Source organism: Triticum aestivum, chromosome 4B (assembly GCF_018294505.1).
Source record: "Triticum aestivum cultivar Chinese Spring chromosome 4B, IWGSC CS RefSeq v2.1, whole genome shotgun sequence".
Classification (NCBI taxonomy): Eukaryota; Viridiplantae; Streptophyta; class Magnoliopsida; order Poales; family Poaceae; genus Triticum; species Triticum aestivum.
The window spans coordinates 643,992,210-644,013,560 of NC_057804.1; the positions used below are offsets into that span (position 1 = coordinate 643,992,210).

General features: G+C 46.6%; 2 protein-coding genes across 2 annotated transcripts; both read right to left on the reverse strand.

Annotated features, from left to right (window-relative positions):
• Positions 1-6,514: 6,514 nt before the first annotated feature.
• Positions 6,515-7,383, reverse strand: LOC123089563 (zinc finger protein GIS3-like). Its single transcript, XM_044511211.1, has one exon. The coding sequence runs from the start codon at positions 7,253-7,255 to the stop codon at positions 6,746-6,748; it is 510 nt and encodes a 169-aa protein (XP_044367146.1). The 5' UTR covers positions 7,256-7,383; the 3' UTR covers positions 6,515-6,745.
• An 8,770-nt stretch (positions 7,384-16,153) lies between these two features.
• On the reverse strand, positions 16,154-16,900 carry LOC123089564 (zinc finger protein GIS3-like). The gene has a single exon (XM_044511212.1). The coding sequence runs from the start codon at positions 16,845-16,847 to the stop codon at positions 16,344-16,346; it is 504 nt and encodes a 167-aa protein (XP_044367147.1). The 5' UTR covers positions 16,848-16,900; the 3' UTR covers positions 16,154-16,343.
• Between the last annotated feature and the right edge of the window lie 4,451 nt (positions 16,901-21,351).

Here is a 21,351-nt window from a genome sequence, read left to right on the forward strand (position 1 = left end):
GAGACCCCGCAGAGCAGGACTAGGGGTGTTATCTCCTAGGAGAGCCCTGAACCTGGGTAAAGTACGCCGGCGTTCGTGTCTACGCCTCATCCCGCTTCCAGGCACCGGAGACGTTCTACTGGCTCCCACCATGATAAGGCATCCATTGGCATATGTCGCACCCAACCCCTGACAATAAGCGTGTGTCTTGTACCTAGTAATTGTAAGTTCAGTGGTCGATGTTGGCATGTCGCAAGAACAGTTGTTATCTTAGTGCTTTAAGATCTTTCAAGGAGTCGTATGCTTTCATAGGACTTTGTGGCTGTATGGATATGCTGCTCATTGAATTTTCAAGCACGTGGTTTCATTATGTCCATGCTATGGCACTCATATGTGGTCTCATGAATGATTCCTGGATCAGTTTAGTGTGTCATGTAACAATTGACAGGTTTATAAGTTACCACATTTCTGTAGTTCATTAGTTAGGTGCTATCACGCACAGATTAGATATCACTAGAGCCTAGATGATCCTATCTTTGCATAATGTATTGATGTGTTCCGGTTTTTGTTCGTTAGTGTTTTTATTCAGAAAACAAATTCTGGGCCATGTAATGGATATTTTTGTAACTTGTCAGCAAGTGAGAATGCAGATTCATAGGTTTTAACACACATGGTTTAAATGATTGTTTAACACCACCGAAGAACTGCATAACCAAAGTCCTATGCTTGTTTAAATCCTGTATCAGTGTCCCGTTCTTGTAAACCTTACGTAAAGCTAAAATTCCTTCGTGTCTTGCTCTTTTGCTGGTGCCACAATACATATTAGATTGCTAGCTGTACTTGTTTCCATCTAAAATTACTTGGGTGTCATTCATCTTCTTAGTTTTGTTGCTATGATGCATTGAGTTGTAGACCTAGTTATTAGAGTTTTTTCTGCTAGTACTTTTGGTAAGGCAATATAATAGGTTGTAGTGGTTCTACTACTGGTTTATGTACATCCATATATGTATAATTTGCAATTTTCATTTCTAAGATCAATTTGGCATCACAGGTTCTCAATTACTTTGATTACATCGATGTCAAAGGTGACACGAATCAGATCTTTGTCAACTATAGCGCCATTCACAACATCGACACAAAGTCAGGTATCTACTCATCTTCTCGAACATATATGGGCCTGATGCTTGATGACCAGATGCTTGATGCATGTAGCATGTGCTCCTTGTGCATATATATGCATTTGTTCAGATTTTTGTGGCACACGCTATGGTCTAAAAGATTGTTTATTTTATTTTTGTTCATACATGAGCACATTTTCTTATTGCCTTATGTCAAGGGATCAATTGATGTAAACTCAGTCCTTAATATGTGGATGTATGTGCTGTTTTGCAGGTTGAAGGTGTTAAGGTGTTGGAGATGTCATTGTACTTGCGGAGCGTTTTTTCGGTAGTGGAATAGTGTATTGTTATGTTGTGGCTGATAAACTGTGTTTCCCGTTTTTGACTGGAATATTGTAATAAATTGTGTTTCTCCTTTCTGATTGGAATATTGTGGCTATTATTTAAAGATTTTTATGTGTTTCTCCTTTCTGCTTGGTACATGGTTTAGTAACAAGCTGTGAAAAATTTAAAATCTGATGATTGGGACCCATCGCCTAGAAGAATCTGACAATTTTGGACTTGCTTGACTACAATAATCTGAAAATTGACCCTAACCGAATAAAATAAAAGACAAATAAGGAATTATTTGGAAAACCGAATCTAATAAAAGATAAAAGCCAAAAAATAAAAATTATAGAGAATGGAAAAAGGCCACAGCCCAGAAAATAAAAAAGGCCGAATTGTAGGCTTTGTCCCATGTGTCTGTCCAAAATTAATAGGAAAAAAATATAAAAGGCTGAATTATTGGGCCTGGCCCATGTAAAACACCCAATCGGATCGGGCTAATTCTTATCAACGACCTTTTCATTTCGTCGCAATTTTGCCACATCATCTAGCCACGTCGGATCCGACGTGGCCTGGGCGGACAGCTAGTGACCAAAACAGAAGGTCGTAGGATCAACGACCTTTTGTTTTGGTCGTAAACGTCTACGACGTTTTCACAGAGAAGGTCATTAATTTCAGTTTACGACCGCCAGCTTTTGACCTTCTGTTTTTGGTCACAAAAAGGTCTGAAAAACAATGACCATTCAGTGACCAATAGTCAAGGTCACAAGTTGACATATTTCTTGTAGTGTGAAAAGGATCAAGTTTTGGGTCCAAGATATATCAACATTGGGGGCTGTTGTGTCCGGCATCTGGTTTTATCATATGTTGTTACCTTCATGTCAAGTGTGAATTGAATGTAGTGGCACACAAATTAGCTCGTAGCTGTGAGCATGATGTAAATCATACTCCCTCCATTTTTGTATACAAGGCCACAAACCCATATTACATGTACCAAGGTAAAATTAATGGCTACTTAAACCAATATTGCAAACTAGTCTTTTCTCCTTGCTTGACGTGTTAATTAATGTGTATTTTTCTCTCCAATGCACAACAAGACAACTCTCTCACTCTTAGTTGGTTGATTAATACGGTGCATGCAAATCAATCTTCTCACTCCTGCATGCATGCATGAGGTATTAATGTCTTTAGTTGGTAGTACGAGGCAAACCTCATCAATTTTACATCGATTTGTGTTAGTGGCCTTGTATAGCTGCAAATTGTAATTTTGATAGTGGTCTTGTATACAAAAATGGAGGGAGTATTTATGATGGTGTGATTTCAGAATGTATCCAGGATGAACTTTGTAACAGTGTTTATTAATCAATGAAGTGTTGTCATTCTCTATAAAAAGGCGAGGTAACTCAAATACGTGTTATGGAAAAACTACAAATTTGAAAAATTTAATTGGATGATTTTTTTGTTTCTCAAATTTAGAAATTGTATACAAACCAACCGTAATGGGAAATGACCGCAAAGAAATCAAATCTGGATAGTCAATGGTGCTGCCAACAACATACATGTTGTCGAGGTGCATTATGATTTGTGGTGGTGGTTGTGTGTGTGTCTGTGTGTGTGTGTGTGGGGGGTCCTCCTTACTCGCTGAGGTGATAATGTTTTGGCATGGTTAACCCTGTTTCGATAGGCCAATAATGATCACACGATTTTTCACTATAACATAACCACTTATCGTTGATGAAACAAAACCCCTCACCAGTTATGGGTCGCCAATCCATCAGTAACTTCCGCGAGTGATGAAGATGAATTTATGTGTCGGCTAGCCCATCAATGGAGTTGACAAAGCACCGACGGGCCTCTTGAACCTGTCATCCATATTGAGGATGAACTGGTTGAGATTGGGGTGGCTGATGTATATGTTAGGCGTCGAGGCCCATCAATAGTGTATTCTTCATTAACGAGCCGTTATAATGCACTGCCTTTTAGCAGACCCTAAATGTTGAGGAAGCTGAACAATTCATACATATTTCATAGACATATTACTATATTTTATCTATATATGACAAAGTGGTGTCGATAATACATACCTATTATGAATAATAGGTTTGCACATAATTAAAAGTTTGACAAATGCAATTCACAAACTTCTAGAAACCTAATAAATGGTAACAAATGATATATGTTTCTTTGGTATGTTGTTGTCTTCGTGAGCTGTGCTGAAGTTTGGAAGTTTCCAACATCTTTCCAAAAACCTAACTCATCATGATCAAGTTTGTAACGCTCGGAACATCGAACACCACAAACCCTTGTCGCCTCTCGACCCTAGAACTCCCAAACACGTCTTGTTGCTCTACTGTCCTCCCATTGAGTTTATTCAAGTGAGAGTGAATGAGTTACATGGTTGTGGGGAGCTTATACATGTAAGGAGTCCTTGACAAATGACCAGGGCTACTCAACGAGGTGGTAGGTTTGAGGGGTAGGAAGATAAAGCAACTCTGTAAGTCCAGGAAGGGTAGTCAAATGTGGATGTGTTCTTCGATCATGGTGAGCCACTTTCTCTCATCCATTCATGAATGTGGTGGCTTGGCTAGTTTGACTTTTTAGGCTTGGACTCATTTTTCTCCTTGCTGCCTTTGTTGAATTAGTATTTTTATTTACTTTCTCATTATAAGTGTTGACCGTTTCATTTGGTTTGGATTTTGTTGACCGTCTTCGGTCTCGCTAATTGGCTTGTACTTCCTTTGAAAGTCCACGTAAGATTAGTTGAGACCCCAAATATGCTTATTTATTTTCCACAACAATACTTAATATACAAAAAATGTTATTTCGTACTATGCCTTGATGATTTAATTTTGTTTGTAAAATTTTAGTTTGGGCAATTGCACTTTAGATTTCTACTATTAAAGGGGAGTCGGTACATTCTCCTCACGTCCTCCCCCTCTCCCCATACATTTACTTTTTCATCTAAATCAAATCGGTATTTTCCTTTCCTTGTCCTACTGAAAACCATGTCCTGCATTAACTCAATCAAATCTTACCAAAACCATGTTTTGTACCAACTCAATAGAATCAAATCAAATCTTACAAAAACATCAACTAAATGAAAGCTTCCCTTGCCTTCCCATACCCATGCACAAATCAAATCTAATACTACCAAAACCTCCACTAAATCAAAACTTTCCTTTCCCTACCGTACACATCTACAAATCAAATCAAATCTTACCAAGACCTCAACTAAATCAAAACTTTTCTTGCCTTTTCTTGCCTTTTCTTACCAACACATCTACATATACTCAAATCAATTTTTATCAAAATCTAGCATATGGTGGGTGTAAGGTATATCTTGGACACAGTTGGTGTTGAACCAGTTGAATATACATGCCATCATTGCAACGCATGGGCAATTAGCTAGTATACAATAGTTGCACACTTTGAAATGTGGAACTTTTATGTTCTGTAATGTCTGAATGATTTTTATGTTATTGAATGTGTCTTCAATCAAATTTTAGATCTCTAGGATACGAGTCTATGATTAAATTTAGCCAAACTTAGTGACATTTTACCAAACCAAATTCATCGAACCAATTTCTTCTCTCACAATTGAAAGTTACAAAGTTCTCTTGGGTATTGTCATCTTCGTGTAATTGAAATAGTTTCCCTCCATATGAGTAAAACTTGGAATCTATTATTCTTTGTATGATAAAAAGAGCTGATATTGAGACATGGGAATATCATTTTCTTTGGATATAGGCATCTTACCTTGCGTGTTTTGGGCAAGACAAGATAAGCAAACTGATATCACTTTATGCCCCCGACGATGGAGATGGTTATTAGTACTCAACATAAGTTATCAAACATCGCATTAGAATATATATAAAAAAGGTTAGTAGAAAGATTCTCCTATAAATGTGGAAAAAAAGATGGTGCATGTTGAAGATAATATGTTTTAACAAGCACATTTCTTAGTCCTTGTAACAACAAGAGATGAATTAGCTTTTGAGATGTACTTCTCACATTGTGATCAAATATGTCATGTTTTACATGCCATCTGATCCAATGATGATTGTTGTTTGTGTCATGTAGCTGTAGCGAAAGCTAATGTTCAATGTATGATACTCTTTACAAAAGATAAATGCAACAAAAACAAAAATCCTGTTACCATTTTTAAATGCTATTTGGTACGTAGCAAATTATAACTGAATTAACTATGACAAGTCTGAACTGTGTGTGCCATCTTTTTTGTTTTCATACTAGAACTACGTATGTTAGATATCATGTGAATATGTGCATGCCAATTATTAATTTCAGTAAGACATTTCTGTGTATGTGTTTATTGCAACAACAAAAAAGTTCTCCCATGTTATGCATAGACTATGTGTTCAAAACCGCAACTAAGTCCGTTCTTGAAATCTGATTCCGAATGGAATACATCTTTGTTAAAGGTCACAATACCTTTTGTAACTATTGAACAACCAAACCCAAATAAGAATCTAATAAAGCAATGCAAAGTTGAGAACTGAATAAACTTCTTACAAATAAAAAACATAAGTTATAGTACAGAACCATATATGTATATATAAAATGTCCAATATGAAGTTCCTTATTCAAAAGACATTCTACTTGTAAGTTGGTAACAACGGAATACTACATGTTACAAATTATATCTCCAAGTGATAGGAAATTTCTATTTCTTTAGAAATCATTTTGGTTAACCGAGATTAAGCTAGCCCATTCAGATGCATGGATTGATGATTAGTTACAGCAATGTGTAACAAATTCTGGCCACACAAATGCACTACCCACACCTGTCTTATTAAGAAAGTTACAGAGAAAACAGAAAGCTACTCCCTCCGTCCGGAAATACTTGTCCTAGAAATGGATAAAATGGATGTATCTATAACTAAAACAAGTCTTGACACATCCATTTCGGAGACAAATATTTTCGGACGGAGGGAGTACTTATTCGTGCCCGATTGAACACTGCATGAAGTAATATGCCTACTCTAATGTTGGACATAACACATTTGTAAGACAGAACCACGTTGAGATATTATTTATGTACCAATCACAAATATAGCAATTTGACGAGGCGATGCAATAATATTTGGAATTACTCAATAGTATGGCAAGTGAGTCATGCTTGAGCTTGACAGCTTGACTAAGGCAACGAACCATCAGTCTGAAGAAATAAAGGCACTTCACAAGCAAAACAAAACAAAAACTGAAGGGCAACACAAACCTTCAGAAGATAGATTGATAAAGGCAAATAACCAAGAGACTGGAAGATAATCCTGCAAGATGCATGTCGTCGGTAGCTAAATAAGCTAGAGTCGCAGCTCCAGGTCGATCCCTACGCCGGTGTTGCTCTCCGATGCCGGCTCAGCGGCCGGTGACCTTTCCGAGCTTAGCATGTCCCCCACATCGTCGTGGACGCCGTAGAACGGGCCGGCTCCCGCTCGCACGCCGTGGACGGACGGAGCCAGCGTGCCAGCCTCACGAACGACATGGAGGGGCGGTGCGGCGGCGGCTCCGCCACCACCGTGCGTGGCCATAGGGATCGACTTTTTGCTGGCGGCGGCGCGAGACGAGGTGGGATTGGCAACGGGGTAGCGGCCGTAGATGTAGGGGTTCCAGCCGGCCGCGCGCTCCTCCTTGTGCGCGTTCTGGTGGCCCCCGAGGGCCTGCGACTTGAGGAACTTCCTGTCGCAGAAGAGGCACGGGAACAGCGGCTGGACCTCATCGTCGGCCTTCCCGCCGTTGCCCGCACCCCGGCCGGCCGCCCCGCTGTCGCCGGTTTCAGGGCGACCCAAGGCCAGAGACAGCTCCGTCTCCATGTATACCTAGCTAGCAACGTACCAAGCCTAGCTACGAAGTATACATATGCTGTGCAATACTAGAGGCACGGAGCTAGTATATCTAGTCCGGGAAAGAAGATTTAAACGGGAAGACGAAGAGGAGACAAGAGTACAAAACGCCCATTTATGAATGCATGAGTACGTTGGTGATTTGGCTGAAACGAAACGAAAGGAGCCGCGCGCATACGAAATCATCACCAGATGCTTGATTTACGGGATGCCCGAAACGCCTCGTACGGACGACAGCGAGAGTGGTACGACCGGAGAGAGCAGGGCCACCGGCGTCGCCATCTCGATGTCCTTTCGTTGGCTGTGCTCCCATAAAACCTCCAATCGCGCTGCGCAGGCCACCGTGTACATCTGATGTCCTATCATCTTCAGGTGTTGTGGACGGGCATGTTCCACACACGGAAGATGCATTAGCACCTATGTTAGTACTCCCTCCATTTCACAATATAGTGCGCCCTGAATTTGACTATAAATTTGTCACGTCCCCAGTTACCACTCAAGGCCTACCTGAGGAGCGGGACGGCCTGGCACCGCCCAAGAGGAGGAAGAGGCCCAACTGGCTTTTCGATCCAGAGACCTAGGAGATGTAGGTTAAGTAGCGGTGTGTGCGGAGTGGAGGGCACGGCTGAGTACTGGTTGTAACCCTATCCCCATTCCCTTCTTCTCCTTTTTTTAGAACGAAGGCTCAAGGGGGAGCCCGACTTTGAATTAACAAAGCCATCAACCGGCCAGGATTACACAAGGCCACCAAGCAAGAGCGACCGAAAGATACAAGGGAGCCGAGTGAACAGCTTACAACGCAACGCACACTACTGCACACAAAGGAAGAGACATGAAAGATCTGCAAGTAATGTCGAAGCCTGCTGCACATCGACACCAGGAGCAGGAAAGCAGAGAAGCCTCGGGGATCAACCAAAGGCCTGCAAGCACTGAGAGCAGCCGGATCATGGGATTGGGACCCCGCAACCTGTCTTCCAACGCCGAAGAAGACCCCAATCTTCTCGTCTAGGCTTGAAGGCACCGCGCCGTCGGGTCGTCGGGCGCTCACCCGAGAGCACGGACATGTGCCGGTCGTAACCCAGAACAGGCCTGGCTCACGGTTCTCACCACGCTGTAGGCTCACACCACTAGCTGCACTGCCACCTGCCCGGGCAACCGAGAACAGAAGGAAAGCCACTAGGGGGATTGTCGAAGAAACCAGCTGCAAAGACCCAAGGCCGAAGCTTGGAGAAGCCTCTGCTTGGACTCGCAACCGACGGGCGCTCACCTACCTCGGCGCCACTCACCCGGAGAACCAGACGACCCAAGGCGGCGCCTCCAAGGAGGGAATGACGCGCAGGGCGCCGCCACCGCCCAACCCGAGACGAGTTTTGGGTTTTCACCCGGGATCTGGGACGGGGATGGATAGGGGAGTCCTCAGTGGTGCCTCGAAGGAGAAAGGCGATGCGCGCACGCGCCATCACCGCCGTGGTCAGAGAGCCGACCAAGGGTTTCCCCCGGACTCAGACTATGCCACCAGCACACCGCCGGCACCGGAACTGGCAGCCAAAGCTGCAGAGCGGACAGCAAGAGGAGAGGAGTGAGCAGAGGAGGAGAAAACAGCCCGACCTTCAGATCTGGATCGGAAGAAATCTGCGCCACGACCACCCCCCGCCAGCTCCGCGCCGCCCGAGCAGCCGAGGAGCCCGGCCGCCACATCCCGCGCACGCCGCCTGTCGCAGAGGCCGCGCCGCCTCGCCGACCAGGGCCGCCGCCCCGGAGTCCGTGGTCCTTCGCGAGGGGAACGAAGCGACGAGGGACCTCGCCGCCACCTTCATCGGCGGCCGCCCCGGCTTGCCTGGCATCCCTCAGGTGGCGGCAAGGGGAGGAGATGCTGGAGGGGGTGGCGGCGCCGGGGGGAAACCCTAGTCGCCCCCGGGTCGCCCGCGGGGGACGACACGGGAGCCGGGGGAGCTAGCAGTTTCCCCTTTATCCCTTCTTCTCCTGAATCGCGCCTCCTCTCTAAATCCCTCCCTCCTTCCCTGAAAAACTACTTGTATCTCCATGGATCTGATGAATTAAGCAGTAAGGGCGTAACATATGGTATCAGATTTGCCAGATTATCTTCAGCGACCCACTTTCTCCACGCGTCAGCAGAGGCAAGCGGTAACGATGGAGCAGCGCGTTGACGAGTTGGCGGCGGCGCTCAAGACGATCCAGGAGCAAAACGCCTCCATCCAGAAGGCGTTGGCGGCGTCCACAGCCCTTTTTGAGGAGATCAAGCCTGCCGTCGTCGATCTAGCGGAGTGGAGACCGGCCTTGGATCAGGCGGTGACTGATCTAAGGACGGATCTGGGCGGAGTTCGGCGTGACTTGGACCACGTCATCCGCAACCCGATCCTGTCGATGAAGCCGACGGATCTGCCGCCATTGGTGACAGAGCCACCGCCGCATGACACCTTCGTCGCCGCGGCAACCACTCTCAGGCCCGATGGCCGCCACGACGACACAACTTTCCGGGGGGCGCGAGCGGGGGTAGTAACTACCCTTGTTCCACCTCCGGTCACGGGTACGTCAGCCGTCCATGAATCTCGCTCGCGTTCGCTTGTTCATTCTCCAGAATGGCGTCAGTTTTTGTCGGGATTAACCCACTTCCGGCAGCCTTCTCGTTCTGGAAGTACGAGGCGTATGCGCCCTTCCCTGCCGCCCCGACCCAAGATGGATTTTCCTCTGTTTTTGAGGGAGCGGCCGCATAGTTGGAAACATAACTATGAGTCTTACTTTAGAGTGTTCCACTTGGATCCGGAATTATGGGTAGATACGGCAGCGATGCATTTTGCGGGTCCTGCCATGATCTAGTTAGAGAATGGACGTTTTGATCTTAGTCATATGGAGTGGGAGCCGTTCTGTTCGCTGGTCTATGACCAATTCGAACGCAATGAGTACAATTCTCTGCTGCGTTAACTCTTTCATTTGCGTCGGACGGACTCGGTGTCTGAGTATGTGGCTCAGTTTAATGATCTGATGCATTCTCTTTTAGCTCATAGCAGTTCTTGGGATCCTGCCTTGTTTCCGTCCCATTTTGTTGATGGACTTAAGGATGAAATTCGGGTCATTGTTCTTGTTCACAACCACCGCGACATGGATACTGCTGTTTCCTTGGCATGTTTGCAGGAAGAAGCACTGGAAATTTTGAAAAGGCGTGAATCTCGTCGCACAGACAGTGGTGTGGGGACTCGATCACATTTGCGTGGTGCGATGCCATTGCCTACACCACCCGGACGTCCTCCTCCAGTGATGGATGTTGCAGGGGATCGGAAAGCTGCGCCCAATACTCAGGCGCACTCGACTCCCTCTACTGATGAGCGGTTGACTACTCTCCGAGCCTACCGTCGTGCACGGAGGCTTTGCTATTTGTGTGGAGAGAAATGGTCCAAGGATCACAAGTGCGCTACCGCTGTGCAGTTGCATGTTGTGCAGGAGCTTTTTGATGTCTTAGGCATTTCTGGATTTGACAGTCAATCCGATCAGTCAGACTCTACTAGTGAGTGTCACACAATTTCCAGAGCAGCAGTGGACGGTACTGTCGCGCCTCAAACTGTGCGCTTGCAAGGATCCATCCAAAAGCACAAGGTGTTGATTCTCATTGACTCTAGCAGTTCACATAGTTTTTTCAGTTCTACCTTAGTAGCTCGCTTGTCTGGTGTGGTGTTGTCCACTCGTTCCCTTCTGGTGCGTGTCGCTGATGGAGAACAAATATAGTGCACCCATGAACTTCCGGATTGTCAATGGATTGTGCAAGGGCATAAGTTCAGATCAACCTTGAAAGTGCTGCCGTTGGGGTGTTATGACATGATTGTGGGTATGGACTGGCTGGAGGCGCATAGTCCTATGGATGTTCATTAGGGTCAGAAACAACTGCGGTTTGAGCATCACGGGCAGGATATTTTGCAGCAGGGAGTTCAACCGAATGTTCAGTAGTGTTTTCAGTTGTCCTCGGCTCAGTTGAATCTCTTAATGGCCAACAACGATATTCATCAGGTTATTCAGGTGTGTGCTGTTGAGTGTGAGCCTGACAGTGCAGTTGTGCCTGAAGTGGTGCAGACACTCTTGAAGCAGTTCGCTCACCTGTTCGAGCCACCTACTGGATTGCCCCCATAGCGAGCAGTTGACCACAGCATTCTGTTGATTCCAGGTGCACAACCCGTCAACATTCGGCCATATCGTTATACCCCAGCTCAAAAGGATGAAATTGAGGCGCAAGTGTCTGAAATGCTTAGGCAAGGTATCATTCAGCACAACTGCAGTCCTTATGCGTCCCGGGTGCTGTTAGTCCAGAAGAAGGATCTCAGTTTGCGTTTCTGCATTGATTTCAGACATGTGAATGCCATCACTGTCAAGAACCGCTTCCCTCTCCCTATTATAGAACAATTGTTGGACGAGTTGGCTGGGTCTGTTTGGTTCACCAGTTTGGATCTGCGGGTAGGGTATCATCAAATTCTCATGAAACCAGAGGATGGGCATAAAACAGCCTTCAAGACGCACCATGGCCATTATGAATTTAAAGTGATGCCAAATGGGGTTACAGGTGGACCAGCTACCTTTCAGGGTGCGATGAGCATTCTGTTTGCGCCATTACTTCGCAAAGGAGTGTTGGTATTTATCGATGATATTTTGGTGCATAGTCAGACCTTGCAGAGGCATATCGAATTGCTGCAACAAGTATTTCAGCTCCTAGCTCAGCACAAATTTCACCTCAACCTCTCTAAGTGCAAGTTTGCTCAGCAAAAATTGACTTATCTTGGGCATGTTATTAGTGCCGAGGGGGTATCGACGGATGATAAAAACATTTCAGCAGTCCGAGATTGGCCAACTCCCACCACCGTCAAAGAGGTTTGAGGATTCTTGGGATTGGCTGGGTATTATCGGAGGTTTGTGAAAAACTTTGGGTTAATCAGCCGTCCGCTCACTAATTTACTCAAGAAGGGTGCCAATGTTGTCTGGAGTCCAGAAGCTGGCGCTGCTTTCCATCACTTGATGTCGTCGCTGATTACAGCTCCGGTTCTGGCACTACCTCGGTTTGATAGGCCATTTGAGGTGGAGACTGATGCTTCTGATCATGGAATCGGTGCTGTCCTTATGCAAGAAGGGCACCCCATAGCCTTTTTGAGCAAGTCCCTTGGTCCTCGCAACAGCGGACGCTCTGCGCATGAGAAATAGTTCGTGGCGATCTTGCTCATAGTTGACCAGTGGCGTCCGTATTTGCAAACAGGGGAGTTCGTTATTCGCACAGATCAGAGAAGTTTGGCTCACTTGGATGAGCAGCGGATGCATACCCCGTGGCAGCGCAATGCATTAACTAAGATGTTAGGCCTGCAATAAAAAATAGTCTATTGCAAAGGAGTCAAAAACAAAGTTGCAGACGCCTTATCCCGTCGCGATGGGACACTTTGTGCAGTCTTCGTGGTCTTACCAGTTTGGTTGGAGGATATCACAAAAGGTTATGCATCTGACCCGCAAGCTTGTAAGCTGTTGCAGCAACATAGTGGGTCTGCGGTGGGCGAGTCCCCTTATACGGTGCAGGATGGAGTCATTCGTTACAAGGGTCGTGTGTGGCTGGGAAGCAATGCAGCGGCACGGGACCAAGTTCTTTAGTGATTACATGCTAGCCTGTTGGGTGGACACTCCGGCATCCATGCTACTTATGAGAAAGCCAAGAAGTTGTTTGCATGGCCGAACATGAAGTCTGACATCACCCAGTTCATCTCCGCATGTGTTGTGTGCAAGCAAGCTAAGCCAGAACACATCATAACGCCCGGGTTGCTTGAGCCACTAGCAATACCACCACATCCCTGGCACACGGTGACTATGGACTTTATAGATGGGTTGCCAGCCTCTCCGGGATACACTTGCATCATGGTGGTAGTTGACAAACTTACCAGGTACGCCCATTTTGTTCCTTTGATGCATCCCTTCATAGCAGTTCAAGTGGCGTCAGCATACATGACAAATGTGTACAAGTACCATGGGTTACCATATGCCTTAGTCTCGGATCATGACAAGATCTTTACAAGCACATTCTGGAGAGAGCTGTTTCTGGCTAGCAGGAACTGAACTCCGCATGTCATCAGCGCATCACCCCTAGACGGATGGCACCACAGAACGGGTGAATCAATGTTTGGAGTCTTATCTCCGTTGTTTCGTTCATGCTTGCCCACATCGCTGGTATCAATGGCTTCATTTGGCGGAGTTCTGGTATACTACTGCTTATCACTCTACGCTTGGGGCTTCACCCTTTGAAACATTGTATGGGCACCCTCCACGTCATTTCGGCATCATGGAAGCAACAACTGCCGTTTCTTCAGATTTGCACAGCTGGGTGCATGAGCGATAACTCATGTTAGCTCTGCTCAAACAACATCTAGAGCGTGCTCGTTAGCGTATGAAATCTCAAGCAGATAAGCATCGATCAGAGAGATCCTTTTTGGTGGGCGATTGGGTGTTTGTCAAACTGCAGCCGTATGTGCAGGTCTCCGTGGCACAACGGGCCAGTCATAAGCTTGCTTTCCGTTACTTTGGTCCTTTTCAGGTCGAGGCTTGGGTGAGCACAGTGGCCTATCGTCTGCTGTTGCCGGCGACGAGAAAGGTGCATCCAGTGTTCCACGTGTCCCTTCTACGTGGCGCTCTTCCTCCCTCCACCGAAGTGGCGCCGGGGCTGCCAACACCACCACCGGTGCATGCGATGCCCTTCATCCTGGAGCAGGCTTTGGCGCGGCGGGTCATCACAAGGGGCACTGCCAAAATTCTGCAAGTGTTGATCAAGTGGGATGCTCAGCCTAGTTCTCTGGCGACGTGGGAAGACTACTTCGAGCTCCGGAGCAGAATCCCTGGAGCAATAGCTTGGGGGCAAGCCACATCTAAGGGGGGGGGGGACAATGTCACGTCCCCAGTTACCACTCAAGGCCCACCTGAGGAGCGGGACGGCCTGGCACGGCCCAAGAGGAGGAAGAGGCCCAACCGGCTTTTCGATCCAGAGACCTGAGAGATGTAGGTTAAGTAGCGGTGTGTGCGGAGTGGAGGGCACGGCTGAGTACTGGTTGTAACCCTATCCCCATTCCCTTCTTCTCGTGAATCATGCCTCCTCTCTGAATCCCTTCCTCCTTCCCCGAAAAACTACTTGTATCTCCATGGATCTGATGAATTAAGCAGTGAGGGCGTCACAAAATTTAACCAACAACACCGACTACGTTGGGAGCAAAAATTATACAGTGGTGTAATTTTTGCTCCCGCCGCAGTTGGTCTCGTTGGTTAAATTTATGATCAAATATTTATCTTGTGAAGTGCAGGCGCACTACATTATGAAACGGAGGGAGTATCGCCGTTTTTTGGCCCTAACTGTGTATACAACCGACTAATTATCTGAAGTAGCCGACAAAAACATATATTATTCAAGTTGACTGAAAACACAAATCGACTAATACATTGTCAAGCTCAAGGTGATTATGGGCTAATAGATACTATGCGACAACGATGAGGTGTATTGGAAGGAGTACAACGTAGTTAACGAAATAGGTCTTGTGCGACATTTCAGAAGCTCAAATAGCCAAGGCCCACTCGGACGACTAAAAAGGTCATCAATGGGAGTGAGGATATGTTTAGACATGTGGGTCCCAGTTGGCATTGTATCTAGAAACGGGCCCCACTTTGCAGTGCATCAAGTGAAACGCGTCCCTGTACCTGACTGGACGCATGTTGCCCCCGCCTCTTCATTCTCGGCGGTGAGCCGGCGACGGCGGTGGAGCTTTTGTTCTAGGTGACAGCAACTCGGGGTAGCTTTCATTCTCGGCGACGACGGTGACTGTGGTGAGTGAATCCGGAACCCTTGTCTGGTTCCCCTCCGTGTCGAGTTAGATCTTACCACATCACCTCTATTTTCGGTCGATTTGATCCAGATTGTGTGTGTGTGGGGGGGGGGGGGGTGACCAGGACATGTACCTAGGTAGGGTCCTAGGCCTGACCTACATACCCTACCCAAGGACACTACATATAAGACCGGCGCGGCAGCCTTGGCATTGATTCCCGTGGGAACTGACGCGATGAGGACGACGAAGGCGGCGAGTCGCTGACTCGGAGAACCCAATCCTGTTCGCGCCAAATTCTGTTTCCCCGGCGCCCCTAGCGCGCCAGGATCGGCCTGGGTCTGCCGGCGCCAAAATCGGCCCAAGCCGCGAAAATTGGGCTTCTGGGGGCGCGGCTGGGCCGAATTTTCAGCGTCGGCGACAAAAAAAGGCCTTGGGGGGCCTGTTGGGGGCGCGGCTGGAGATGCTCTAAGATCTAAGAAAGCAGTGCAAAGTTGAAAACTGAAAATCTTATTACAAATCGAAAACATTAGGTTCGTGACTTAGTTCTACCAAGTTCCTTATTCAAGAGATGTTCTACATGTAAGTTGGTAACCACGGAAAGCCACATATTACAAATTATATCTCCAAGCGATAGGAAATTTCTAATTCTTTAGAGATCATTGGTTGACCGAGATCAAACTAGCCCTCAGATGCATGAATTGATGATTAGTTACAGCAATGTGTAACAAATTCTAGCCGTACAAATTCGCTAGCCACCTATCTTATTAAGAAAGTTACAGAGAAAACAGAAAGCTACTTATCCGTGCGCCCGATTGAACGCATATGCATGTCCTCGGTAACCTTGCATATGCCTACTCTAATGTTGGACATAGCACATTTCTAAGTAAGACATAAACAAGTTGAGATATTACTCCCTCTTATTCTGAACGCTCTTATATTAATTTACGGAAGGAGTATTTATGAACCAATCATAATCACAAATATAGCAATTTGACGAGGCGATGCAATATTTGGAATTACTAAATAGTATGGCAAGTAGGTCATGCTTGAATAAGGCAACAAACCATCAGTCTGAAGAAATAAAGGCACTTCACAAAACAAAACAAAAACTGAAGAAGGGCAATACAAAACCTTCAGAAGATAGATTGATAAAGGCAAATAACCAAGAGAGCTGGAAGATAACCCTGCAAGATGCATGTCGTCGGTAGCTAAATAAGCTAGAGTCGCAGCTCCAGGTTGATCCCTACGCCGGTGTTGCTCTCCAATGCCGGCTCAGCGGCCGGTGACCTTCCTGAGCTTAGCATGTCCCCCACATCGTCGTGGACGCCGGAGAACGGGCCGGCTGCCACTCGCACGCCGTGGGCCGACGGAGCCAGCGTGCCAGCCTCAAGAACGACATGGAGGGGCGGTGGGGCGGCGCCCCCGCCACCACCGTGCGTGGCGATAGGGTTGAAGTTGTCGGTGGCGGAGGCGCGAGACGAGGCGGCACTGTCAGCGGGTGGGCGGCCGTAGACGTAGGGGTTCCAGCCAGCCGCGCGCTCCTCCCTGTGCGCGTTCTGGTGGCCACCGAGGGCCTGCGGCTTGAGGAATTTCCTGTCGCAAAAGAGGCACGGGAACAACGGCCGCGCCTCATCATCGGCCAGCCCGCAGCTGTATGCTCGCCGGCCGGCCGCCCCACTGCCGCCGGTTGCCGGGCGACCTAAGGCCAGAGACAGGTCCATGTATGCCTAGCTAGCTACGTACAAAGACGAGCTACAAACTGGAGCATATGGTTATATGGTAATGTCCATTTATGCATGAGTACCTCAGTACCTTGTTCTTCTGGCTGAAACAAAAGGAGCAGCGCGCAGATAAAATCAAGTCATCAGCAAATGCTTGAGGTACGGGATGCCTGACAAGCTGCGTCCGAGTACGACGACTGCGAGACAGCGAGAGTATGTACGGCCGGAGAGAGCAGGCCCACCGCCGTCGCCATCTTGTTGTCCTTTCCTTGCTCTGCTGCGAGAAAACCTCCAATCGCGGTGCGCATGCCACCCTGTTCATCTCGTGTCCTTTCAAGTTGGTGTTAAAACAGAAATAGACTTCCTCGCAAAAAAACAAAAAAAAAACAAAACAGAAATCGACTAATACAGTGTGAAGCTCAATGTGATTACTTGTACTCCTTCGGTGCTCGCTCTCTCTCCGCTCTCTCATGATACAAATTCTTGATTTAGGTTAACCCATAGCCAGCAGTCTCATGGCCATGTGGACTGATCTGATCACTCAGGAGGCCCAAAGTTATATCTCTCTTCAAGTCGGAGGGTCAAATCCTATCTTGGTCTACCGTGACTACAATCACAGTGTAGTTCTGGATTGTCCCTAAGCAGGACGATTCACACCGATGGCATAGAGTTTTGGACATAGCATGCATGTACAATGATTGATAAGACAGTCTTATCTTTAAGTCTTGCATGTAATTTAGAGATGACAAATAAATTTGTCTACAATGGGTCATCTCTTAGCATTATCTTCAATAACTAGTCATTCCTAAAAATATGGTGAGACATATTATGCTAAGAGATCATCTCTTGTCTTCACTTAAATGAGAGACAAGACTTTTCTTATGAGTTCTCTTTCGTTCACCTCATCATTTATCCTACATAGCACTCCTAAGATAGCACCATTGTACATGCCCTAACCACATCTCCAACGCTGACCCGCAAATTTGCTTCGACATGCATCCGCAAACAGAGGGAGACCAGTCCACGGATACTGATACCGGATGCCGTCATCCAACGTTGCCCGCATATATTTCAACCATGGTTCAAACTAACCGGACGAAATTCATGCTAATAGGACGGAGTTCATTAAAAATTGAAAGAGATTCATGCAAACACCTCGTCCGCCGCTCCTTCCATCTCCTTCGGCTGCTTGTCAGCCTGCCAACCAATAACAATGGCGGCCATCTCCTCCTTGTGCTCCGGCGATAGTTTGCCCCAAAGAGCTCTCGAGCGCGAGGAGGCCATGGTGGGAATGGTGCGGAGAGGAGAAAGAGACCGGAGGAGGATGACTGCGGCTATTGTCGGGGTTGGAGTTTATATAGCAGGCAAATGGCAATGGTGGGCGGCAGACGGACGGACGGGTGGTGCCGGAGTACGTTCCTCAGCAACCGCGTGTCCTTGATGTAGGGCGACAGATGGTCGTGATGCCATTTCAACGCGAAGCAGTCGCGTGCACCGGGAAGCAGCACGAGCGTCGACGCCCTCTCAGTTGGCGCGGCGCTTCAATGCATTCGTGAGTGAGAGGCTGTGTGCGCTATGGTCGTACATAAATGCGGCACTGACGCTCTGGAAAGGAACTGGCCTTTCCGGGTGGGAAGCGCGCGCGGGCGAGGGAAGGGATTTGGGTGGGCCAGGGTAGTCAGAAACGAACGTGGCAGCGGTCCGTACGCTCGTAAATCCCCCTCCCCCCACCACCACTTCGTCACCGATTTGTGGAAAAAGTGCGTCTAGATTGCCGAGCGAAGCGATACAGAATCGCGTTGGTGATGACACAACACGTTCAGACCGCGCATTCGGACGTATGTGGACGGTTTGAGGGTGCGCATTGAAGATGGCCAGATAATGCTTCTCCCTTAAAATAAACTAATAAATCTTCTCATCTCATCTCAAAAGTGTGCCCGACTTGGTGTTCTATTAATGCGGCGATAATACTAATAATATCTTTGACCTGTGAAACATGGCCGCCAACCAATAGATATGCTAGATCATAAAATTTCTGTGACATGTGTGAAACATGGATCTAGTATAAAGACGACTAGATGAGTGTTTTAGAAGACCCTCTAATATTTTTAGGAATAGAGACCCACTTAATGAATTTCTTAAAATGAATTTGCTCTGCTTAACAGTTTCTTTAAGTTGGTAGAGGGGTTTCAAAAGTCTACTAGAGTTGTTGTAAGGTAAGAGGCCTCTTTTTTCTCATAAGGAACGTTTTTTAACTTAAAAATGTAGCATCAAGCAGATACAAAACATGATTAAATACGGTTGGTACTCGGTTTGGTGTAGCGTTGATCACGTACGAATACAGTGTGTACAATGATAAGTATCATGTAAAGGAGTGGAGTTTTTGCTGTTATGAATAAAATAATTTCTACAGCCAAACCGACCATAATAAAACAAACACTACCACACTTATTAGCGTACTAAACCTATTTGAAAGTCCATCAAGCTAGTAACCATAAGTATGACACTTGTGGGTACATACAAATTGGATGTTTGTTTAGATGACTGACCACATAAAGCGCGCACTTGCGTTGCAAAATAGGTGTTTAATTATCTCATCGCGAGTAAGAAAACTACGCTTGTTGCAATTTTGACGGACAAGATTTGTTTCTTTTACCACAACTCCTCTTAAAAAATAACACATAACTTTATTAATTATTCCCCTAAAAAACTTTATTAATTTTGCGTAGAATGTTCGGCTTCCAGATCTTCACTGGATCTCTGTATTGTATGCTTAAATGCACGGGACGAGGCCTCTTTAAGCTCCAGCCGGTATACCAAGCATGCTAAGCAGGAGTGAGCAGACCCAAACAGGAAACAGCTAATTTCCGTGTGGGTACGTGTTGCCTCGCCACGGAAAGCAACCTACGGCAGCCTGTAGCCGAGGTAGGCAGCTAGTGACCGGCCAAAACACACCTCCGGGAGTGCACGACGGAGAGCACAAAAACCCGCTTTTAGGATCTTGTAAGGGAGCAGCATGTACGTGGAATCTCATCGACCGTTCGCAAGTTGATGATGTGACTCGTCGACGCTACAGTATCCACATGCTTGTTTGTCAGCCACTGTAATTAATACTGTACTGACTACGTTGTTGCCACTTGACACTGTCCTGCCCCGGTGCCACCGGATCTACGGATGCAGCACCACCCATCCTTATGTTGGTAAGCGATTATCTATATTAGCTCGGAGATCTTTCTCCATGTCCCTTCTCAATATTATATGATGGGTTCATTGGGTTGACAGAATATTTGGAGGGTTTTTATAGTATTTCTTTCAACGAAATTTTTCCATATGCACATTTATAATACCTAAATAGTTCATCTTCGCTATCTCATTTCTCTTGACATGCAGCTTATCCACATCACTGATTAACATGCAGCCATCCACTTCGCTTCACCTCAGCAGTCTAGCCACATCCTCAGCGATAGTGCCACATCAGCAACTTTTGCCCGTGCATGTTAGTTCAGCTAAAAAGGAAAAACTGTTCGTGCGCGATCAAACCTCTATTTTTCTGGCATGATTGATCTCTCATTATCCCTCTGATTCGCCACGCACTGGCAACACAACCGCGATCTGCGCGAGTGAGAACTGCATGTATGCACGCGTGAGACCAGCCAGTAATGTGCGGAAGGACACAAATCGACACAAAGCAAGCACGCAACAAATTTGATCCAAGCATGTCGCCCATCAATTCATTCCAGTTAATTACTATTGCCAAAAACCTTGCATGCAGTTAATTACGGCTTAACTGAATTGTGCCATGGTACTTTTGGCCCGCCGTTATATACCTTTCCCAGTCCCAGACTACTCCCTCCATTTAGGTGAATAAGTCATTTTAGGTTGTGTACCGTGACCAAGGAGGAGGGAAAAACGAGATACTTTAATGTTTATTTGCTAGTTAATAGCATTGCATGTAATGAACTAACCACTGTATGTCGTGTTTGGTAGTCTCAAGTCATTAAAAACATGTACACCCCTCATCTCTTATTGGTTGATATGTCAAAAGACAAGAAACGAGGTAGGAGTTAATGCACCGCGCCTAAGTGTTTTGAGATTATTTGGTTTTCGTAAGATGACTTACACATCTAGACGGAGGGAGTAGCATTTATTCCCTGGTGCGTTATCTCTTCCTCTTCTTCGTCCGGGTTCACTCGCACAAATAAATCAATCCCTTGGTCTTATGTTTGGACACAGTTCAACAGTATATAGCCATTCGTTGCAAAACAACCAAATTGAAACATCTCTCACCTTCAAGAGCGATGGTGGCGTTCATGGCGAGGTCCTGCTGCCAGCCAAGCCTTCGTGAGTCGTCGATGCCAGAGACCCGCGCGCTGCTGCTGACCGAGGCCTCTGTAATCTTGGCACTTGAACTGAGCCCTGCACCCCATTGCCGATGAAACGGGCCCTGTTGGCTTCGCTGCTCCAAGCCACGCACCCCGTCGTTGATCAAAGCTCTGGGTGTACA